Consider the following 23127-nt stretch of genomic DNA (forward strand, 5'->3'; position numbering starts at 1 on the left):
ATAACTAATAAGTTTTTATTTCTTCTTTTATGGATTCAAAGTTTGTAAAATTTATTGGATTTGGGCATTTGACGTAGTCCTTCTCGACGTAGTCAAAATGAAACATCTTTTTAATTGTAAGGTTTAGCGGAGCTTCATCGTGGGCCACTATGTATTCCACGTCAGCAGTTCAAAAACAAGAAGCTTCTACGGTAAGCTTAACATTAATTCCGGTATTATTTTTCAACTTGAAAAGATTTTTTCCTCATTACTACTTAATTACTCATTAATTTGGCATTAGTTCATTATTTTGGTCCCTTGATTCTTCATTTATTTACAACTTATTCATCAAACAAAAACTTTCTACATGTTCATTAGAAATCTACGTATAATTTTGAACATTACGGACAATTACGAAAATGGGATTTTAATTTAAGGAGTTTTATGTACTTTGGGGCTTATTTATAATTCTTGTAAAATCAAAGACCCGATATGTAAATAGTCCAAAACTGACGAAAACGTTCTAGTTTTCCATTTCCCTCTAAAAAGCTCCCACCTTTACACATCTTTAGGGTTCAATCATTAAAATCCCTAATTCAATTTATCATCCTTTCTCTTTCGTCTTCTCAATTTCTGAATCAAACCCAATTCCCTTCTCGAAATCTAGTTTCTCTACAGTGCGAAAATCGAGGTTAATTGTGTTCGTCGGAAACGATGGCGGTGAGTTTGACGGAGGGAGTGGTAATGAAGATGTTGAACGGAGAAGTGACGAGCGAGACAGATATGATGCCAGTGCTACAAGTAACGGAATTGAAGCTGATTCAGAGCAAGCTTCATCAAAATCAGGAATCTAGCAATCGATATAAGTTTTTATTATCAGATGGGACTGACTTGGCAGCAGGAATGCTTAATACTTCATTGAACAGTTTAGTGAATCAAGGAACTATTCAATTGGGTTCGGTTATAAGACTCACTCACTACATCTGCAATCTCATCCAGACTCGAAGGTAATATTGCAATCTCTTAACCCTAGATTCATAATTGTCTAAAGAACCAATCTTTTTTATTTTTAAAGTAGTTCTGATGATGATGAGTTACAGGATTGTTGTTATTATGCAATTGGAGGTTATTGTGGAGAAATGTAATATAATTGGAAATCCTAAAGAACCTGGGCATAGCTCGATTAATCCACAACGTGGTGGAGTTAACACACAAAGCAATGGTGGTTCTGAGCAGCAACAAGCTAGAAGGAGTGATGTGAATGGTGGGAGATACGGTGTATCGGCTAATTCGCCTCAACCTCAAGTTGTTCATAACAGTTCCGACGCTGGAAGATACTGTGTATCGGCTAATTCACCTCAGCCTCAAGTTGTTCATAGCAGTTCCGACGCTGGAAGATATGGTGTATCGGCTAATTCACCTCAGCGTCAAGTTGTTCATAACAGTCCCGACGCTGGGAGATATGGACAGCCTCAAGTTAGTCAAAGATATGGTACTGGTTCTGGTTATCCGGAAACATCACCTTCCACTAGACCGTATGTGAGCTCAAATGCAGGTTATGGAGGCTCTAGGCAGGACCAACCTCGGGCTCCTACTGCAACAACTGCTTATTCCCGTCCGGTTCAGTCAGCTTATCAGCCACAACAACCACCGATGTATGTTAACAGGGGACCTGTGGCTAGGAACGAAGCTCCTCCGAGGATAAATCCGATTGCTGCTCTTAATCCTTACCAGGGTCGGTGGACCATCAAGGTTAGGGTCACGAGTAAGGCAGACCTGAGGCGGTTTAATAATCCGCGTGGGGAAGGGAAGTTGTTCAGTTTTGATCTTCTTGATGCTGATGGTGGAGAAATACGGGTGACTTGTTTTAATGATGCGGTTGATCAATTCTTTGACAAGATTGTAGTTGGTAATGTTTATCTGATTTCAAGGGGAAATTTGAAGCCTGCTCAGAAGAACTTTAATCATCTTCCGAATGATTATGAAATACATTTGGACTCTGCATCAACGATACAGCCTTGTGAAGATGATGGTACCATTCCACGCTATCATTTCCATTTTCGTAACATAGGTGATATTGAAAACATGGAGAACAACAGCACCACTGATGTAATTGGTATTGTTTCGTCCATCAGTCCGACAGTAGCAATTATGCGGAAAAACTTAACTGAGGTACAGAAAAGGTCTCTTCAGTTGAAGGATATGTCAGGCCGAAGTGTTGAGGTAACCATGTGGGGTAATTTCTGCAACGCAGAAGGACAGAAATTGCAAAATCTTTGTGATTCTGGGGTATTCCCGGTTCTTGCTTTGAAAGCGGGCAGGATCGGTGAATTCAACGGGAAGCAAGTGAGCACAATTGGAGCAAGTCAATTCTTTATAGAGCCAGATTTCCCTGAAGCCAGAGAATTAAGGCAATGGTATGAGAGAGAAGGAAGGAATGCTCATTTTACCTCCATATCTAGAGAGTTTTCCGGTGTTGGCAGACAAGAAGTTCGCAAGGTAATTGCACAGATCAAGGACGAGAAGCTAGGGACCTCAGAGAAGCCGGACTGGATCACAGTCTGTGCCACCATTTCATTCATGAAGGTTGAAAATTTCTGCTATACGGCTTGTCCTATCATGAATGGAGATCGTCCATGCAGCAAAAAGGTCACAAATAACGGAGATGGGACATGGCGTTGTGAGAAGTGTGACAAATGCGTGGATGAATGTGACTACAGGTATATATTACAGATCCAGTTACAGGACCATACAGACCTAACCTGGGCAACTGCATTCCAAGAAGCTGGTGAAGAGATAATGGGAATGTCTGCAAAAGATTTGTATTATGTGAAGTATGAAAATCAGGATGAGGAGAAATTTGAAGATATCATCCGCAGTGTCGCTTTTACTAAGTACATTTTCAAGCTGAAGATTAAAGAAGAAACTTACAGCGATGAGCAGCGGGTTAAAGCAACAGTTGTGAAAGCTGAAAAGCTGAATTATTCTTCAAATACCAGGTTCATGCTAGAGGCAATAGATAAACTCAAGATAGGAGATGCAAATTCTCTCCCTATAAAGGCAGAGAGTTCCAATTACAGGTCTGATGCATTTAATTCCGGTGTTGGAACCTCAGGAACTAGAGACACCGCATCAGTCGATGCACGCAGAGAATTTGGATTACCTGCAGCAAACCAAGTGGGTCAATATGGAAATCAGTACAGTAGTGATGCAAGGTCTCTTGGCGGTTTTACTAGCTGCAACGTGTGTCGCAGCAACAGCCATGTTTCTGCAAACTGCCCAACCCTTATGAGTGAGCCACAAGGACAATACATGGGTGGCACAAATGCAGGAGGAGGTATGCCAAGGCAACATGTAGGCAGCTACTGAAAAACTTAAGTGACTATTTCACCTCATCATTATCATCAACAATGGTCAGATGCTGTTTTGACCGTCTTAAGTTTTTACTTATCTACAACATTAGGATGCTTCAGTTCCATTTTTCGTGGGTCTTTTAGTGTTTCTGTTTTCTATTTTTTTTTTTTTTTGTGTTTTTGTTTTCTTTGTATAACTCTCTTTATTACTAGATGAGGTTAAGTTTTCTGATTGAAGTAAAGTCAATAACTTTCTTTTGAATTGTAAGAGAGGTTAAAGAGGGAATTATTAACCTTTTATTTAGACCCATTTTGAAGGGATAAAACGACACCATTGTTATGGTTTACACAATTCACTGAATTACAAAAACCTTCCCTCACACACAAATATCCAATCCTTACATAGTAATTTGTAGTTTCTGAAATCAATAAGAACATTCTCTCAATAACAGAGTCCAGTTGATTTAGCAGACTCTCCAATATTTACATTGTAATAAACCTGCTTCACTCCCTCCCCTATACCACAATGTCCCCCAGAAATGCCTGAGTCGCCAGGGCTCTGGTTGTATCCAGAAACCATAGCGGTTACAGGAACCATTTTCTCAGCTACTGCTTTGAGACGGTAACGCTCAGCTCTTGACCCAATCACCTGTCCCAAGATCGAAGCTCCAATGGTCAAAGCCATGGCTGTTTTGGGCATCAGAACAGATTTCCTAAGCATTGCTATAAAAGGCACAGCAGCATGGACAGCCAAAAACCATGCAGGCGAAAACTTCTTTGTGTGTTCTCTCCATACACCTAGAGGCACATTTGCAGCCATTCCCATGAGAGCGATTGCAAGCATCTTTTCAGGTAAAGGCTGAGGGCGAAGACTTTTGACCAAAGCAGTCTTCGAAAGTGCAGCTCTAGCAGCTACTATAGGAGCTGGACATCTATATTTCATACCAGGTGGTAGCGTTAATGCTTTAGAAATAAGAGGCATGACTTTGCTTGCAGCTCTAAAAGACTTGGCGATAGGACAATTCCCGGTTTTTAACCATTCGTCTCCAACTGCCTCATGTTTCGAAGAGTCCCCAGACTACAATAAGCAAGCAATCAAGCAAAAAGATATCAGAAACAGTAACTCCTTGTAAAATTCTAAAGTTTTACACAATCTATCAAATCCTACCTGTTGGTTTTTGGAAGGTTTAGGTTTCTTCTGTTGTTTCTTCCATTTCTCTGAGAAAGGACCAAAACCAAAAGGGCCTCCAGGACCAAAAGCTGATAGGCTTATTGTAGCTACCTTACCAGCAAGTGGATTGAATTGCAGAGCACGACGACCCGCCTCATCTTCAGAATCATCAGCGAAACCAGAAAGCGGCACAATACCATCTTTCCCATGGAAGAGCTTGAATGCTGAATCAAATCCAGGACCATCTTCAAAAATAGGACCTTTACCTCCTTGCACCTATTATCCAAGGAAACATAAACTTCATCACCAGAGAATCAAATAGCATAAAAATTTATAGTTTTTTTAACCGAAAAGGTAAGAAATTCTTACCGGAATTGGAAAACTCAAGGAGGAGAAGGACAAATTGGTAGGCTTGTTGATGTTTCTCAGGAAAGGGCATTTCTGGATTATGCTTTCGGCAGCAAAGGGACACTCTTGATCCATTTTTTAGCTGAGCAAATGATCCTGAGAGATTGAAATTGATGATCAAACGAATAAATCTCAAAACTTGATTCAAGAATAAACAAATCCAAGATGAAATCAAAGAATAAAAAATCGAAATCAACATTCGAATCAAACCGAAAACAAGCTTTGAGCTTCATTTTCTGAAAATTTTAGGATTCGGCAAAAAAAAAAAACCAAAAAAAAAAAATTACCCTAAACTTAAACGTACTATGAATCAAATTCCGCCATGAAACCCTAAACTCGAATGGAAAATAGAGATCCCGCAACAATTTCGTATGAAAAACTCAGCAGAAAATCTGCATCGCAAGATCTATTTTGTTATAGAATGAAAAAATTGAATCATGTGAAACCTAGAGAAGAGATCTTTTTCGAATACATGCCAGTTTTATGAAGAATCGATATGATAAATCAGAAAAAAACAAAGAGAGAATCAATCACCTGAGAATTTTCGCCGGCAAATGAATTGCAGAGTAGCTTAGACTTTTGATAAAACGTGTGGTGAACACAGACGTGCTTTGAGTTTCTATTGAGAGTTACCGGTTTAGTCGGTAAACCCGTGAAACTCTTTTTTATAAAACCGGTGATTTCCGGTTTAGTTGACTCTGTAATGTAGCACGTGGTTGTGTTCGGTGGAGAAACTGAACCACGAAGACTATTTGGTGTTGGATAATAATGGATCGCATGCCGTTTATCGTCACTAATTATCTGATCCAACGGTTGAGATTTAGTGGGGTAGCTTTTGCGGTTGTTGTTGAAGACTTGTAGTGATAAAAATGTTAAGAATATTATATGAAAATTCTAGTTTGGAATTTTGGATTAAGAATATATATAGTCTTTTTATATATTTCCCTAGTAATAAAATAGGTGCTCTTTGGGGAGGGGATACACAGATGCTCAAGTCTTGTAATTCGAATCAAAGCTTGAAGTAAAGAAGAACTCATAACTTTATGTTAAATTCTTTGGCATATTGAGATGCTTTCTTTTCTTCTCTCTAAAAGAAACTTCCTGCAGAACTCTATTCACTACTTTGGGCGTTGTAGCAATAATCTCAAGCAGCAAACACAAAATTGTTTTTCCTCTCCTGGTATTTGCCTTAATCCCGTACAGATGTCCTGCGTCAAAAGGTTTATGTCAGTAAAAGATTGTGTAAACATAAATTAGAGCAGTTTTAGACTATTTTGACTCGATTCTGTAAATGTCAACTTGTGAGTATAGCTCTATTTGATCACATACTTGAGCATACATTTGGTTTCTTTTGCACATCTCAAAGGACTACCAAAATAAGATAGAAAATCATGAAATGCAGACATATTACTTTCCCTAAGATCGAATCTAACATGACAGAGGACTCCAAGATTTTATAGTAGTTTGTGAACCGATCATTCAGCAACAGGGGGAAATTTATACCAATTAAACTCTACTAGGGATAGACACCATTACCAGTATTATAAACCTAAACCAGTTCTATGTCAAGTTGACGCCATCTTTCTCCTAGCCAAACATGCCTTTTTCATTATTCTGTTCAAAGCATTGCATTACCAAATTTGACCAGCAACTAGCAAATATAAAAGACAGCAAAGAAGCTGCAGGAAACTAGCATAAAGCATTCATGAAAACCGATGGGGTTTGACATGACATATAAGAAACATGGAAAATATGCCTCAAGAGTCTTTCCCCTAGCTGTTCTCAAACGAGACCTCTCAGCAACTAGCAACCTAATTCATAAGTAACTTATAAAACATCAGCTAAAGAATATGTTATCAGCATTTCATCAACATAATCTTTCCATATTAAATTTATAATGCTCCGTACTAAGCTTAACAAACCAATTAAAGTATGCCTTTGGGCTTTGGCATTATTCTGTTCAACCATTTCATTCCATTCTAAACTTGAGAAACATGGAAAACACAGTGGCTCAGCACACTTTTACCAACGATTAATCATAGAACCATTCATGGATCAAAAAGCAAGCCACCCCAACATCAAGAACATGAGCCAGGACTCTATAAGTAGGATAACTAGAGTTACAACTTAGAAGCTTACTCTAACTGTTTTCAAAAGATCTCCTTCTCAATTCTAGACAGTAATTTTTTTACCTATAATGTTATGCGACCTAATTCATAAGTAACCTATAAAACATCAGCATAAGAATACATTGTCAGCATTTCATCAACTCAATCTCTCCAGATTAAAAATCAACATCTTCAGTGTAACTCACACTAATGGAGATATCAACAAGCCTAGGAAGCTTATACAGCAAAGTTGTAGCAACTACAATGGAATAAGGCTCTTGTGGCATGTTTATTACCTTAATAAAGAGTATCTTTTTCAATCAAAAGACTCTAGTTTATCAATTACCTCTAGTTAATTAGCTGGAGTTTTCGAGCTCCGAAACCCTTTTTTAAGCTCAGTAACTCTCTTCATACAAGCTGCTTTCGACTTCCCAGGTACTGCAGCTGCAATCTTCTCCCATCTCATAGCTGCCTCCTTAGGAAAAGCTTTTAAAGCATTGAGCAATGCAATGTCTTCTCCATTACTCCAAATCTCCTTAGTACCTTCCGCATCTCCACCAGCTCCAGAATTCTCTTCGTTTTCATCAACCAATCTAGGATCTGAAGCTTTCCTATTCTTTAAAAACTGAGCGTAATCATCACTCTCATAGATTTTCTTCTCACCTATCTCTTTCGCCTTCTTAATCACATTCTCTGTCTTGTATCTTCCTCCGAACGCTGAAGCCACCGTCTCCCATCTCCCAGGTTTACCAGCTGGATGCTTAATCAACTGCTTCTTCAAAATCTCGATCTCTTCAGCAGTCCAATCTTTAGTTTCATTCACAGATCCACTCTCCTTAGACTGCGGAATCACCACTTTCCTCGAAACTTCAGTCACCGCAGAAGCATTTTCCGGCGGATTATCGCTCTTCGTCGAACCTTTAGATCGCTTATTCACCGATTTCCTCCTGGATTCACGTTCGTTATCCGTGGATGACTCATCGTGAATCTGTTCTGGCTCCAAGATCTGACCATAACCGACGCGAATCTTACCTCCGGTGAGCGAGCTAGGAGCGAAAGGACCGACGAGGAAAGAGAGGGAAAGCCATAATAGTAGCGATTTGGCAGGTTCAGATTCGAAGTAGAAGAAGGAGAGAGATAATATGATGAGGGAGATTGAGACGGAGATTGAAATGAAAAGCTTGTTAGGGATTCTAGCTTCTTCTTCTTCCTCCGCCGTGTGAGAAGAAGAAGGACGAGATTGGAAAACGAATCTAGGCCTGTCTTCGTCGAAAAAATCCATTGTTGCTCTGTTGCACTGTAGAAGAAGCTGAAACAATAAATAAAACTTAGAAAAAAAAATCTCAGAAATAAGTGTTTTTGGGCTTTTGAAAGTCCATATACGAAGATTTTTGGGTATTGTAAAGCCCATATATATTAAAATTTAGCATATGACAAAATTGGTTATACGAATTTTAATTAGTTAATTTTAGAGTAAGCAAACCCTTAATTAATTAAATTTTAGTGGAAAGCGTGTACACTCGAGATCGCAGATAGAGATAGTAGGACTCAGAGAAGATTGTGCCACTAATCATGCTCTTGAGCCTTTCTGTTCAACAACGAAGCAATTGCAGAGAAATCACACGTTTGTGTACGACATTTTTTTTTTTTAACGTCGATTTATTGGTTAGTTTTATATTGCAACTATATTATAAAATGAAAATATTGTTGACGGAAAAATGGAAATTTTAGGAGCCAGAAAAAAGGGAAGGAAACAATAATTCACTATTACGAAAATATATAAACTTGTACGAAAAGTCAAGGAAACCATTTATCACCTGTTACAACTTGGAATGGAAAGCGGAGAATATATTAGGCAAAGGCTAGAGAAGTTAAATAAAGGATAAAAGCTTACGGTTCAGATTGGAGATGACGGCATTTATGAAATATCGACGGTTTATCTGTGGATAATTACTGTAGGTTGAGATGCAGGAGATTCGAGCTTAGCACCAACAGACACTACCATAATAAATAGCTTAATAATATATTCCTTTTTAGCTGAGATATTATAAAGTAGGGTTTAATTTGTTATTATCACGAGAACCACACAAATACGCGGCAAAGAGAGAGAAAGATAGAGAGAGAGAGAGAGAGAGAGAGAGAAAGCGGTGGAGTCGTGATAAGGGAGAAGCTCTGGATACAGTCTCTTCCCGTCGTCGGAGACGGAGTTTATGCCTATTGGCTCCTGAGGTAAAATCGAGATCGCCTTTTTTTATTTTGTTTCTCGTGTTTTGACTGATGCGCTTTTGATTCTCTCTTCGTTTGTTTGCTTTGAGTATATTTTTATTATTGGAGTCGCGTTTCTGAGAACTTTGGATTTGAACGTATACGGATTGGTTTTTTTATTGAATTTTAGGGTTACGCTTTTTTGTGGGTTTTTTTTTTTTTTTATGTTATCGTTTCGGTTTGTGAATTTCTTCGTTCATTCAGATCTGAGATAAATTGAGTCTATGGTTGGTTGGTTTTTATGGTAAAACTTCAGCAGAGTTGAAATTAGGTACTAGAATTTTAGATATGATGATAGTTTCTCAGAGATTATGAATTGGGATCTTTCTGTACCTCTTTGCAGTTTGGTTTCTTAGGGTTTTGACCTTCGCCAGTATTGGATTTGGATTTCATTGTTAATATGCCTTTGTGTAAGACATGTTCTAGATAACATTATTTGTACGATACCTTGAATTGCCTGTTTTCGTTGCATTTCTAATGTCTTTATATACTGCTTTTGTGCTCATTATCAGGTTAGATTAAGCTTCGTATTTAGTGGATTTTCTTCTTTTGAGATATGGAACAAGATTACATCTGCTCAGGGTGCTACCAGTATCGAGTTTTTTCATTGCAAGAAGCACTCGATTGGCGGTTTCTTGTGCACTCAGATTTCCTTATCGGCTCTTTCGTGAACTGCACCTAGTGGTCAGACCTTCTGCGATCTTTACGGAAGGTGTGATGCAAATTTCTGATTCAGGTATGGGTTTCTGAATAAATCTGTTGACACTTGCATCGTAGCTTTCACAAGATACTTTGAATAGATGATATTCCTCAGTGTAAGAATTGTTATTTTGGTTTCTGACATATTTTGGTTTCTGTGTGGTAAAGGTAGAATTTATTTTCAGTATCTAAATAAGCAAATATTGGATTTATCAATTTTCTCTAAGCCTTTTTAGAGTATGAACGCAATATGCAAATTTAGAAAAAAGGAAAAAAGTGCTATCAAGAATAGGAAAATTCGAAAAGGAATATTAGATGATAAGTTTTGGAAAAACACGTCAAATACTCCATACTTATAGATGGCTTATATGACTATAGTTCTTCTTTGAAATTGGAACATGATTGTTCGTATGGTATCTTTGTTTTCTGCAGGGCTGATGTTTGCAAGTTATCCTACCTTCACACAGTCCTAGAGTGTCATCTAAATCTGTTCCCTGCACTCAAAAACTAGTTGGTCCTTCTTCCATATCCTGTTCTTATGAGAGCTTGTTGAAGAAGGATGAATCAGTTTTTTTTCAAGTTATGACTTTTCTTAGCTGTGTCTTTTCCTCGAGTCTCTGAACCCCTTGAGTGAAATGTTGTGAGCATAAGTTTCGTCCAGCTACCCAGAACATTACTTTTTGTTAGTGCGTCTTCCAATTCTCAGTATGTTTTGTCTTTTTCTCTTAGCGTCTTTCTTTTGCCTTGTTGGTCAACCCATTGATGTTCAAACTTCAAAGTAAATAAGGGTCAGTCTACCCAGCGGGAGAATCATTGATCTTGCTGCCATACGAACAACTGGAAGATTAAAGTGATAGACATATTTCAGAAGTTCTTTACAGAGAAATACTTAAGGGGATACTTTGCTTCACCTAGAGGCGATGGAGAGGTAGGTTTGATTTCTCTCATCTTTTTCTCTATTCTTTGGCTTCCGAGCCGGGTTTATAGTTTGTGCTTAATTCTCAATGCCTTATGCAATTGTAGGTATACATTACTCAAAGAAGTTGGTGACGGAACATTTGGGAATGTTTGGCGAGCTGTCAATAAACAGACGAATGAAGTTGTAAGTATTTTTCATTGAGAGATAAAGACGTGTATAATGATTTGTGTATGGTTTCTAGGGTACTGAAGTTTTCTATGTACAGGTGGCAATTAAAAGAATGAAGAAGAAGTATTTCTCTTGGGAAGAGTGTGTGAATCTAAGAGAAGTGAAGGTACTGTATCTCATTAGCTGAAAGGTTTTGTTTTTTTTTTTTTTTACTGTATGTTCGCTGATTTTTTTCTTTTCTCATTATAGTCACTTAGCAGAATGAATCATCCAAACATTGTGAAGCTGAAGGAAGTCATCCGGGAAAATGATATCCTATACTTTGTGTTTGAGTACATGGTATACTTCTTTCTACTTTTTGCTTAATCTTATTGCCAACACTTTTTTTTCTCTAAATCTTCTTCCCTTTCATACTCTGTCAGGAGTGCAATCTTTACCAGCTTATGAAGGATCGCCCTAAGCATTTTGCAGAATCTGATATCCGAAATTGGTGCTTCCAGGTCTTCCAAGGCCTTTCTTATATGCATCAGCGTGGATACTTCCACCGTGATCTTAAGCCAGGTAACTAATAGCCTTGAGTTTCCAATCAACATCAGCACATGTGCGATCGAGATGGACTGTTTTGTATCTCTGTTTCAGGGTTGTTCATCACAGTCAATTTCAATTAGTTTGTCAATAAAACATGTGTAATTTTTTTTCTGACGCAGAAAATCTATTGGTCTCGAAAGATGTCATTAAGATTGCTGATCTTGGCCTGGCCCGGGAGATCGACTCGAGTCCACCTTATACAGAATATGTCTCTACACGCTGGTAAGATTTGCTCTCCTGATTGCTCTGTCGAAATTACAGAAAATCAATATATATATATATATATAACTCAGTGATCCATATATTGATGGTGATTGGCACATGTGTTGATTTGTGCCATATCTTTTCCTTATTCACCCTAATTCTGTTCTGAACTTTCCACAGGTATAGGGCACCTGAAGTACTGCTACAATCATATGTATACACGTCAAAAGTTGGTTAGTCTTCCCAATATACCAATAACAGAAGTTTCTTTTTAAGATAGTCTAGTGCGGTGCTTAACAATGGTTAATTTTAATTGTGTTTCAGATATGTGGGCGATGGGTGCTATTATGGCGGAGCTGTTGTCTCTTCGCCCTCTCTTTCCTGGAGCTAGGTATTTGTCAATGGTTGATTGAATTAGTTCTAATTAGACAATGTTTCAGATTTAGATGCTAAACCATAAGGTCAATGTCACCTTATTAATCCTTGCAGTGAAGCGGATGAGATATACAAAATCTGCAGTGTCATAGGCAGCCCAACCGAAGAGACCTGGTTGGAGGGGCTGAACCTTGCCAGCGTTATCAATTACCAATTCCCTCAGGTATTTTTAATTCTATTTTTAACTTAAAGAGGAAAGAAAGCGTCACTGATTTTATAGTTAAGGTTACTATAAACGATCTGTTTCTCATCTTGCAGTTTCCCGGTGTACATTTATCAAGTGTGATGCCATATGCTAGTGCGGATGCGGTTAACCTTATTGAGCGCCTTTGCTCGTGGGATCCCTGCAATAGACCGACTACTGCAGAGGCTCTACAGCATCCGTTCTTCCAAAGTTGCTACTATATTCCCCCATCTCTCCGTCCCAAGCTGTCTGAACCAAGAGGGTCTCTCGAGCAGCAGCAATCCGTGAAGCGTTTACCAGCGGCTCCGACTTATAATGCTAATAAGCCGTTGAACACCTACGTTACTCCAAAGACGAATGCTCCTTTTAGCAATGGTGTCAACAGTTATGTTACTCCAAAGACAAATGCTCCATTTAGCAATGGTGTCAACAGTTATGTTACTGCAAAGACGAATGCTCCTTTTAGCAATGGTGTCAACAATTATGTTGCTCCAAAGATGAATGCTCCTTTTGACAATGGTGCGACCCAGCAGAAGGTGGATACGACTAATAATAATAACCAGAACACGGCGTGGAACAACAAACCTGTGAGAAGTTATAACGTTAAAGATTCAAAGTATAGACCACCGGGAAGGAAGAGTCCACGTAAGTAAAATTCACATCTTTTGCCTTCACAAAGATTTTTTTTTAATCATCTAAATGAATGAATTCAAACTCTGCAGTTGCAGCATCTATGGAAAAGAACTGGGTCTTTTCCCGTGGAGCATCAGAGACTGCAAATAAACTGGCAAATGCAACAATTGGAGGAAGATGGACTCAAAGTCAAAGGCAACAACAACCGGCGATGAAGGCAGGGTGGGTGGGAGAAAGTGGTGACATGTTCCTCAGACCTACACAGCCTTCCAATCCCTACTCTAGGAAAATCGCCGGTTAAGCTGAAAGATTCTGTTATGGCGCATCTAAGTTACGAGCCCTCATCAACACCTTCACCCGTCGTTGTGCTTTTGATTATCATCATCACCTATCTGAGAGTCCAAGTTATTTGAAGACAACTTATGTTGATTTTTTCTCTTTTGTGTTTCGTTCTTTTAAACCTCTCTTGTTTGTTCGGTAGTACTTCCCGTCTTCATGACGATTATGTATGGAGTGTTTCTTTTTACAGTTCGCAATAAAAGCTCTCGACATTGCATCAATTTTCCGTTGTTCTGGAATCGAACATTGGTTTCAGATTCCCAAGATTCTTCATTTTATGTCTATCTGGTTTGTCTTTCAGGTGTTGTTGTTATTGTTGTTTGGTTTACTTATTCTGTGATACTTGTAGATAAAGAAGCTATGGAGGAATAAGAAATGTATTATGATTAACTGAGAAGTCTACAATGTCTACATCTACAAGTGCAGAGACTCGGAGATGGTACGAGTAAAGGACATCTGATAAAACTGCAGATTTAAGAGAAGGTACACAAGGAACTCTCTTATTTTTTCAGACCCTGAATTCAAGAAACATTGTGTTGTACTGAAGAAACTATATTTGGAGATTCTGGATTATTGATTGATTGATACTACAGAGAGACAAGATCAAACCAGTACAAAACAAGAAACAAACAAGCTTGACGACACAATAGAAAAGGGCTCTTCAATCTTCTAAAGTCTACAGAGGTTTAGTTTTACTCTCTTCTGAATTGGGGTTGTCGACTGAGTCGGTTTTTCCATCTTTAGAACCGTTCTGGTTAGCCTTTCCATCGTCAAACAACATGGGATCAAGCTCAGCCAACAGTCTAGCAGCCAGAGGAAGACCACGAGACTTGTTCATCAGCTCATCTATACATTTCTTGTCGTTCCTTGGAGACTCTTTCTCTCTCTTCTGGATCATTGCTTCATATATCTTCCAAACACTGTTAGAATCAGATAGCGGCCAAAGACGATGGATCTCATGTTTCTGAACAACAAGGTTCTTCGCCAGATTCTCATCTCTGGTCGTGTATATGACCCTCCCACCAGACCCTTTAGGGAATCCATCTGAAAGATACTTTCCCCATTTTTCACCCTCGTTGAGTTTCGCATCGAGTTTCTCGTCCCAGTTATCGATCTCCTGGACATCATCAAACACAATCAGATACTTCTTCCACCTCAGATTCAAGTGAAGTGCATAGAGCAGAGCAGAGATCTCCTTCTCTTTAGCCGTCTCTCCATCAATTTCTCCAGCTTCCTGCCTGTTTGAAACTTCTTCTACTACTTCTCTATGGATGGATTCGAACATTGACTCTTCAACTCCAAGACCCTTCAAGATCGTCTTCAACACACATATCTTCCCATCAAGTCCCTCCTTAGATTCATTGCTATGCATAGATACCCAAATCCTCGGGGCATAAGCATTCCTCACATCATAATCATTGAAGATCTGCTGGCATAATGCTGTCTTCCCAACACCGTATTCTCCGACAACCACAAGACTCTTGAACAGCTTGTAAGACTTTTGATCCAACAAGAAGTGTTGCAATGATTTGATCTCATTCTCGAAACCATAGATATCATGACCTGGAAGTCCAGAATCAGTTTCCACACGATCCTCCACCTGTTTTGTTTCGTCACCAGTTGTCCCTAGCCATTCGTTGTATCTATCAGCGAACCGATTTGTGAAGTCAACTCTGCCTACACTTGTTAATCCGCGCGATGAATCTTCTTGAGTCATTTCCAAGCAAAAGCTGGAACAAAAAAAAGATTTGCAGGTGAAATCAAACTAAGTTTTGGTTTTTCTTCTTTTCCCCAGAAAAAGAAAATGAAGCAACAGAAGAAGAATACAGGGGAGAGAAAAAACAAAAGGAAGAAAAAAAGGGAAAAAAAAAACACTACTAATTTTTTTATTTTTTTTTCGCCAAATTGGAGGGAAAAAAAAGGATTTTAATGTTGTTAGCCCTTTTTGATGCAATCAATTTTTGAAAAACCATCACTTCTTCTCACTACCCCTTATCTTGTTATTCTTTATTTCTTTATTAAATTTTACATATAACAAATTCTAAAATCAACCAATCAAATTCATTATCTCTCATCTCCCCATAACCACCAAAATCTACTAAAATGCTTAATAAACTCATTTTTCTTCTTCTTCCTACGATTTGCTCCCTAAAAACGTTTTTCACTTTCTTTCTTTTTCTTCTTCTGCATACACTATTTAAGTTCACTATTAAATCTGCAAAGACAAAAAATGGGATCATATACACATATCTCTTCTCCCCTCCGTGTTCTTCTTCACGCACTATTAAAGATATTTGTTTACTTCTTCTTATCCATCATACTTTTAGGCAAATAGGTAAGATATGACGTTGGTGACGAATATACTTGGTTGAATTCGTAGATTAAATGCTGTTTTTTTGTAGACAAATTTGGAGATTTCAGATTTGGAACAACTGAAACAAATGTGTACAACTATGTTAAACAAATACGAAAATTTAAAACCCAATTAACAAACTTTAAAAATGCATACATGGTGGTAATGAAACAACTCAACAAGTTTTTAACAAAAAAAATCATATTTTTCTAAATTACTGAAATTCTTATCACGAAAGCCCATATTCATACACTAACAACCTTATACTTCCATAGTTACTTTGTATATTTGAACAAAAAAATTAATATTTTAAACTACTTGTATTTTTATATATAGAAATATACCGATACAAAGTAATGTTAAATTTATGAGACAATACTATTGGTTCCACCAGTAAAAATTAATTTAAAGTTGATAACAACTAAATTTACTAAATTCTCGATATTGTACAACTATGAGTAAAAATGTGCAATTGAGCACAACTGTACAACTATGAGCAAATTTGTGATGTTATTTAATTATTATTTTTCAAAATAACGAGGCCACATCAGATATTTGTAGATATTCTTGATATTTCATTTTTTTATATTTTTATCAAAACACTTAGATTCATATTAAAAACTTTATTTTTCAAAACACTTTTTTTTAACAACATTCTTAGATTCATAGTTTTGTGGTAAATTTTTTGATAAAAATATTTAGATTGATAAAAAAATTCGGTGATTTTTTGGATATTGCATAATTAGGACACCATGTGATTAAATAAATTGAATTTCGTTTTTTTGGCCCAATGACATAGTTGTACACGAGTGTACCAGTTGTACCTAAAAACTTAGATTCATACATGACACAAACTCTAAAATAATCAAATATGTTTCAACAAAGAGCTAAAGAAGCAATCTCATTATCTACACAAACTCACACAGTCTCATTATCTAAAGCAAATAGGTAAAGAAACATATTCCACCAGCTGAGATGGTATTACAGTCTTGGTTTCAACTTATGGAAAGCTAGCCATATTCACAATTGGAGCTTAGGCTGACTCTGAGCACGGTGGTATGCTGGCTGGCCTAGCAACATGTGGTTTCATGATGAACATAGTCTCGAGAGCTTCAGATCTGACACAAGACTTCAAGACAGGTTACCTCACTTTATCATCTCCAAAGTCAATGTTTGTGAGCCAAGTGATTGGAACAGCAATGGGTTGTGTGGTATCTCCTTGCGTTTTCTGGCTATTCTATAAAGCATTTGATGATTTAGGCCTCCCAAACACTGAATACCATACTCCATTTGCTACCGTATATCGAAGCATGGCTAAACTAGGAGTACCAAGAGAATGTCTCGTTCTATGCTACGTGTTCTTCGGTGTGGCGATTCTCGTAAACATAGTAAAAGATAGTCTCCATAGCAAATGGGGAAGGTTCATTCCACTTTCCATGGCAATGGCTATACCGTTTTTCTTGGGACTTTACTTTGCAATTGAAATGTGTGTGGGAAGTTTGATACTTTTTATCTGGGAAAGAGTAGATGCAGCCAAGGCTGAAGCTTTTGGGACAGCGGTGGCTTCTTGTTTGATATGCAGAGATGGCACTTGGTCTAAGCCAAGCTCAGTGCTCGCTGTAGCCGCAGTTAATCCTCCTGTTTGCATGAAGTTTCTCTCTTCTCAAACAAATTCAAAAGTCGACAACATTCTGCAAGGATCCACTTAAAACTCAAATAAGTAAAAGACTTTGATGTGTAGTAGAAAAAGGAGGATTAAGATAAACAAGAAAGAAAAGAAAGAGGAGGATCGAAAGAAACGAGAGAAGAGAGAAGGAGGTTGGGTGTTGAAGAGAAAAGAAAGAAGAGTATCGTGAACAAGAAAACAAAAAATTGAAAAAGTAAGGGATTTCAATTTTAGATTTGGAAATAAAGATCCGAAATAAGGTTTGGATCTTAATCCAAACTAAGGTTGGGTCGTAAATATGTCAAAAATCCAAAATCATTTTGTCTTTTACAAATTATCTAGATTAAAATAAACAAATAAAGTAAGTATTCTTATAACGGGGGCTAAATAGAAATTCTTTGGAGCTCAGTGGCCCAACAAGATTATAATCCGAAAAAAAAGAAACGAAAACCCAAAAATTGAAATTGCAATTGAATCGAAGGGAGAAGATTGATCCAGCCATGGAAGAATCAGCGTCGGAAAATGAAAAGCGTTACTTTGTTTGTGAGATTCAATGTGTGTTTCGGGTTTTGATTTCAGTGTATTTGATTGCGGGTTGTTTCTTCATGCTTCTGTCGAATCGAAGATAAATTAGACTGATTCAACTTTTACAATGCAACATCTTTAGGCTATGTCTGTGTGTAGTTGATTTCAATGGCGGCCAAAAGCTTTCTTCTAGCGGCTTCTTCTCTCACAGAATTCTTGAGTTTTGGTCAGAATCTCCATTGGTTTAGGTACAATGAGATACTTCACTCTTCTTAAAGCAATTTCACATACATGTCATGACTCTTGTTGGAATATAAAAAGGATAAATGGGATAATTTTCATCACAAAAAGCTTACAAATGTCACATCTTTATGCAGAAAAGAAGAGTTCATTGTTCTGAGCAGAAGAAAGTAGAAAGAAATACAAAAGCAGAACGAATTTAGATACCGGGGAATGTTGTTCTTCCTCACTCTCACTTGCCTATGATGAGTTTGGCTCTGGCATCTCCTTTGTTGATTTGGAACTGATTTGTTAGTCCAAAGTGAGCCATTAGAAGCCACACAAAGTTTATAAGCTCACCGCCTCTGCTGAGTTGCTCCACGTGAGCCGTAGAGTCGCAATGACAAGCTGCATAACAGAGAAGCTCCACCCACACTTTACTCAGTATCTCCCATTTATCTTTGTTGTGTGTCTTCTCCATCCTTGTAAGGTCTTTGGCTAGCCTGCTCGCATCAAACAACACTGACTTGCTTCGATCTCCCTTGACGTCCACTGGTTCAATTTCACTATTGACATCCAGTATATACTCTGTGGCTAAATTCACGCCCACATTATAGATTCGTTTCCTCTCGAAAAACTTGTCAGTTTCCGCCAATGTGTCTCTGAATCTGATCTTCCCAATTCCAGCAACCTCGGACATCAGACTGGGTTGCAAGATCAGGAGATACATCATGTAGTCTGAGATGATTTTGCTTGCATTGTTCATCATAACCCTCTGGGATAGTCTCTTTCTTATGTTCTTGGTAGCAGAACTCGGTTGCGATGTGCCACATCAAAAGACTCTGATCATAATCGACCTTTGTGACATAACGTACCAGTTTTTCACGTTCTGCATCCTCTGGTAGGTTGTCCCTTAAAGCCCATTCTCCCCTAGCCAAAGATATCCTTTTGGCATTTTCAGGACTGTCTCCATACTTTGATTTGTTTTTCAGCTCTTCGAAGATGAACTTCCACAATTCTTTTGTCATGGGCTCTCCGTGTACAAATAACGTCTTCTCGACCAGATCAAGCGCATCCGGGATGCCTAAGAACTCAATGAGAACATTCCACAAATATTTGATGAAATTAGGGATGTGGAATAGGAACAATATATAGAGAGGGTAAATAGTACAACGAGCCCAAGGGTGGTTTCTTGATAACGTATTGACTATGCTGCGGATCCATCTGTGCACATTATTGATCACCTCGACAATACATCCAAAAACTTTCTGGATTATGAGATTGATTATTTTGAACGGGAAAGCTATGATGATCCATAAGGAGCGGAACTCATCTCCGGCATCGTGGATCCTCTTTTGTCTTTTTTTTGTGGCATATGCTAGAAAGTTGAATACGTTGATGCTTCCACACCACCTCCGGAAGAAGAATGGCGTCGTGAGCATGTGATGCACGTGTACCATTGAACACTTATCATCACCTTCCTTGATGCACGGTTTCTCACCTTCTTTTGTACACTTATGCTCACCTTTATTGTGGCACTCTTGCATCTTCCAACGCAGCTTTCTGAATTCAAGTAAACAGTTGAAAAATCTATCTTTCCATGATAGAGGCTCATCCGGATCGTCCTTCAAGCTACTAAGTGCAGCACATGTCCAGTCTGAGAACAGAAACAAAAGGATGGATATGAAATCCAAAACTAGGCCAACTGCAAACAGAATATAGGTAATCACGACATCTGCTCCATGAAAGTCTCTGCCTTTGTTAGATATCTTATGAAAGATGATGAATGCAGCCACAAGGGAACCCGAAGCAACAACTCGTGAGACAGTTCCCAAAACAGTATGAAGAACCGCGTTCTTGGTGAATAGAGCATCGTAGAGAAAGCCGAGTTCAATCTCAATGATTCTTAAAGCTTCCTCTGGATCTTCCAAGTTCTGAAAGATCTCTATGCTCTGGTCACGCTCCCTGAAGCTGAAGATAAGGTTGACTACAAGGCCCTTGAATGTGTTGAAGAATTTGTAAGCGTACTGAGCAATTTCAAGATGAGTCAACTCTTTTCTTTTTGTCTCCGAGGCCAGGGATGGATGCTCTAACTTCTTAGGCCTATGTTCCTTGTCAGGCTCATCAATCAGAATGATCTTGGTGGGTAATTTTGCTTCTTTCTTGGCCTTGTACTCCTCCATGAGCTTCGCATAATTTGGTCCTGGATCTGGTCCTTGAATCATAGAATCCCTAAACTTGTCCAAACTTGCACTATACAAAGCCGTTGTCCTTTCCAGATACTTTATAGTCCCAGAAATGAACACTAAGAGTATTGTTACCCAAAGGCTATTGGGCAGAGACTGGAGAACCACATAGACACCAGCAATTGCCTGAAAGACAAGCCCAAAAACATTTCGGAGCCAAAGAGCGTTATCTTCAAGCGCGAAAGCTGTTATAGTGTCTGGTCCACCAAGATGTAAGAGCAAGAATGGTGCCCATAAAGCCATGAGCTTTTTGTCCTGTGGAGGGTCATCAGGTTTGAGATCTTTACCTTGGTTCTTAGAGATGAGACCAACAGCGAAATTAGCAGACCAATCTGCTAAGAGATAAGAGGACCAAATGACGATAATCAAGTGCCTTCTTGGTGTTCGTTTCCTTAATGGAGAGAAGCAAATGAGAAAGGCTTGAAGGGTAAGACTTAGAAAGATTGTTCCTCTAATGTTCCATCTGTCCCACGCATCTTTGATATGTTTTGGTATCACGTCCACCATTTTTGCTCTCACTTGAGGAAAAGAGATAAAGCCTCTCTCTCTGTCTCTCGCTCTTTGTTATTCAGATCATGAGATGTTCTTTTCTTTCTCAGATTTACTTGAGAACTTTGGGGTTTGGGCAATGTTTTTGGGAAGCCATTGATGTTGTTGTTGTTTTTCTTTTCTTTTACCTGGGAGTGAGAAAGACGACTCAGCAACTTGTCTTTTCTTTTCTTTGTTTTCGGAGCGACTTATGTTATTTTAAAGAGTGTCCCGGATTAGTCTTTCAGTCGAGTCATTATTTAGTAAATCAAGAAAACAAAATTTCCCCCTAGCTCGTTTTCTTGTCACTAAATAAACAATTTGATTTTGAGGTTCATTATATATTTTAGATGAATTTGGTGTTTTTGGTACTCTTTCATTAATGGTGGATTCAAAGACATTGAGAGAGCTTATATATATTCTTATTCGATTTCTTCTATTGGTTTACTGATTTTGAATGATCTTTTGAATCAGAGGAATCAGTCAAGCTCACATAAAATGAATGTATCAGTGACAGAAGAAAGACATGAGTAATACAATGCAGATGAGTATTCAAGTATAGATGATTGCTGGCAATGATATGAAAGCAACAAACAGTTCAAGATGAAATAATAATAAATAAATAAACACAGTAGAGGAAAATGTTGGAAACTAATGTTTTTTTTTTTTTTGGTTTAGTGTGGGAAACTAATGTTGTTTCTACTTTCGTTGCTTATTCGATGATGATCACTTGCAATAATGAGTTTGGCTCTGGGATCTCCTTGGTTGATCTGGAATTGATCTGCTAGTCTCATATGGACCATCAATAGCCAAACAAACCTGATGAGTTATCCTCCTTTGCTTAGCTGAGCTGCGTGTTCTATAGTGGCTGGGAACTATGCAGATTTGGTTTTAAATGTTCATGACTTACTGTTTTTTCATTTTCCACTAAGAAAATGTTGGTAGTAGTGGAAAGTCTTCTTTGAAAATGTAACTAGATGATCCGACATTAGATATGAAGACTTCTTAGAGTTTGGATATTTTGAAATATTGGAAAGAAATACTCAACGCAATGGAGAATTGGTTTCCATTGCTTGCGACCTTCTTCGTATTTCAATCACAATAGTAGCTTCTGAATTCTCTTTAAGTATTGGATCTTCAGTTTTGAACAAGTATAAAAGCCGTCTTCTAATATGGTGCCGCATTTGGATAAAATGTTTTGAAGCATATGAAAATGGTAAGTAAATAGTTTTCATAATTTTTACTCTTACAAAATCATAAATCATGTATTGATTATGTTACTTTTATGTGATATATATGTAGAGGCGGACGAAGAATTTGCTAAAGATTGGACGTTACCTACTTTCCAATCAATGTTGACGATGAAATTTGATATTGTTATAGAAGGATCTTGAGTTTGAGATTCATGTTTTTAGCTTTCAATTTCAGTTTAATACTTTAGTTTAATGTTTCGGTTTAAAACACCATTGTGGGATACGGGCTTTGCCTTCCATGCCCAATTCGGCCCAAACACAAATAGAACAAGTCAAGAAAGCTCCTAACAAGGATGAACGGCCCATCAGAACAACGGCCCATCAGAATGACTGCTCGGCCCATCACAGCTCGGCCCATCACGGCTTGGCCCAGCCCGATAAATTCAGAAGGGCAAAACGGAGAAATCGCAAGAGAGACTAAGAGAACCCTAGATCAGCTCCTTGCCTATAAATAAGAGGAGACACTACTAAGAAGAGGGGTCCAGAACCTAAGTCACCACTCAGAGAATTTAAGAGAGAATTGCTGCCTAGCTCTTTATCTCTTACTTTCTGGTTTTCCGTTCTGTATTTTCTGGTTTTCCGACCATCAATATCTGTTTTCCGACCTGTACTTTCGGTTCTCCGTTCTGTACTTACGGTTTTCCGTTCTGTTAATTACTATCTTTCCGTTCGTCATTAATAAAGAAGTTACTCCGTTCTCCCTAAACCCCTTAATCATTATTGTTACGACCTCGTTACAAACAACCATAAATTTATACATGAACTGTACTTCCAAACCAAATAACACAAATACAGTACTTTATTTCTGAACATACGTGATACTTTCACAAATACTACTTAAGTTAAATGACCGCGTCCGGTCCGTTAAAACGTTGGGCTTTGTA

At 38.2% G+C, this 23127-nt stretch overlaps 8 protein-coding genes across 15 annotated transcripts, besides 1 other annotated feature; 4 read left to right on the forward strand and 4 right to left on the reverse strand.

Moving 5' to 3' along the window:
- Positions 1 to 535: 535 nt before the first annotated feature.
- Positions 536 to 3988, forward strand: RPA70C (Replication factor-A protein 1-like protein). The gene is made up of 2 exons (NM_123908.2): positions 536 to 986; positions 1080 to 3988. The coding sequence occupies exons 1-2, from the start codon at positions 694 to 696 to the stop codon at positions 3346 to 3348; spliced, it is 2562 nt and encodes an 853-aa protein (NP_199353.1). The 5' UTR covers positions 536 to 693; the 3' UTR covers positions 3349 to 3988.
- On the reverse strand, positions 3612 to 5651 carry AT5G45410 (zinc finger B-box protein). Of its 5 annotated transcripts, NM_148091.3 has the most exons (5): positions 5446 to 5501; positions 5216 to 5303; positions 4873 to 5007; positions 4501 to 4779; positions 3612 to 4410 (listed from the first exon to the last, which is right to left on the reverse strand). In NM_148091.3, exons 3-5 carry the CDS (start codon positions 4984 to 4986, stop codon positions 3775 to 3777), a joined length of 1029 nt encoding a protein of 342 aa, NP_680396.1. In that variant the 5' UTR covers positions 4987 to 5007; positions 5216 to 5303; positions 5446 to 5501; the 3' UTR covers positions 3612 to 3774. The 5 variants fall into 5 exon arrangements, with proteins under 5 accessions (NP_680396.1, NP_199354.3, NP_001332434.1 ...); NM_123909.5 differs by lacking the exon at positions 5216 to 5303 and having other exon boundaries at positions 5446 to 5651; NM_001344619.1 differs by having other exon boundaries at positions 5216 to 5651.
- Positions 5652 to 5718: 67 nt separating this feature from the next.
- Positions 5719 to 8397, reverse strand: maMYB (Duplicated homeodomain-like superfamily protein). Of its 3 annotated transcripts, none has more exons than NM_123910.3 (2): positions 7366 to 8379; positions 5719 to 6119 (listed from the first exon to the last, which is right to left on the reverse strand). In NM_123910.3, exon 1 carries the CDS (start codon positions 8299 to 8301, stop codon positions 7372 to 7374), a length of 930 nt encoding a protein of 309 aa, NP_568645.1. In that variant the 5' UTR covers positions 8302 to 8379; the 3' UTR covers positions 5719 to 6119; positions 7366 to 7371. The 3 variants fall into 3 exon arrangements, with proteins under 3 accessions (NP_568645.1, NP_001331472.1, NP_001331471.1); NM_001344620.1 differs by having other exon boundaries at positions 5773 to 6525; positions 7366 to 8358; NM_001344621.1 differs by lacking the exon at positions 5719 to 6119 and adding an exon at positions 6230 to 6722 and having other exon boundaries at positions 7366 to 8397.
- A 456-nt stretch (positions 8398 to 8853) lies between these two features.
- AT5G45430 (Protein kinase superfamily protein) lies at positions 8854 to 13681 on the forward strand. 2 transcript variants are annotated; one of them, NM_001203544.2, is made up of 13 exons: positions 8854 to 9248; positions 9797 to 10020; positions 10416 to 10911; positions 11007 to 11085; positions 11168 to 11236; positions 11320 to 11409; positions 11493 to 11631; positions 11778 to 11880; positions 12043 to 12095; positions 12187 to 12253; positions 12352 to 12460; positions 12556 to 13126; positions 13210 to 13454. In NM_001203544.2, the coding sequence occupies exons 3-13, from the start codon at positions 10904 to 10906 to the stop codon at positions 13413 to 13415; spliced, it is 1494 nt and encodes a 497-aa protein (NP_001190473.1). In that variant the 5' UTR covers positions 8854 to 9248; positions 9797 to 10020; positions 10416 to 10903; the 3' UTR covers positions 13416 to 13454. The 2 variants fall into 2 exon arrangements, with proteins under 2 accessions (NP_001190473.1, NP_568646.1); NM_123911.2 differs by having other exon boundaries at positions 9092 to 9248; positions 13204 to 13681.
- Positions 9841 to 9966: a sequence feature (AT5G45430.uORF1).
- Positions 13682 to 13762: 81 nt separating the features above from the next.
- Positions 13763 to 15321, reverse strand: AT5G45440 (P-loop containing nucleoside triphosphate hydrolases superfamily protein). The gene has a single exon (NM_123912.3). It carries the CDS (start codon positions 15168 to 15170, stop codon positions 14130 to 14132), a length of 1041 nt encoding a protein of 346 aa, NP_199357.1. The 5' UTR covers positions 15171 to 15321; the 3' UTR covers positions 13763 to 14129.
- A 1373-nt stretch (positions 15322 to 16694) lies between these two features.
- AT5G45450 (Oligopeptide transporter OPT superfamily protein) lies at positions 16695 to 17515 on the forward strand (the record flags this gene model as incomplete). Its single annotated transcript, NM_123913.2, has 1 exon — positions 16695 to 17515. Exon 1 carries the CDS (start codon positions 16865 to 16867, stop codon positions 17513 to 17515), a length of 651 nt encoding a protein of 216 aa, NP_199358.1. The 5' UTR covers positions 16695 to 16864.
- A 347-nt stretch (positions 17516 to 17862) lies between these two features.
- On the forward strand, positions 17863 to 18418 carry AT5G45455 (uncharacterized protein). Its single transcript, NM_001344622.1, has 3 exons — positions 17863 to 18027; positions 18140 to 18245; positions 18375 to 18418. Exons 2-3 carry the CDS (start codon positions 18166 to 18168, stop codon positions 18409 to 18411), a joined length of 117 nt encoding a protein of 38 aa, NP_001331074.1. The 5' UTR covers positions 17863 to 18027; positions 18140 to 18165; the 3' UTR covers positions 18412 to 18418.
- Positions 18318 to 21236, reverse strand: AT5G45460 (uncharacterized protein). The gene has a single exon (NM_123914.5). The coding sequence runs from the start codon at positions 20967 to 20969 to the stop codon at positions 18858 to 18860; it is 2112 nt and encodes a 703-aa protein (NP_199359.3). The 5' UTR covers positions 20970 to 21236; the 3' UTR covers positions 18318 to 18857.
- Positions 21237 to 23127: the final 1891 nt, after the last annotated feature.

The sequence above is a fragment of the Arabidopsis thaliana genome, chromosome 5 (assembly GCF_000001735.4).
Source record: "Arabidopsis thaliana chromosome 5, partial sequence".
NCBI classification, from domain to species: domain Eukaryota; kingdom Viridiplantae; phylum Streptophyta; class Magnoliopsida; order Brassicales; family Brassicaceae; genus Arabidopsis; species Arabidopsis thaliana.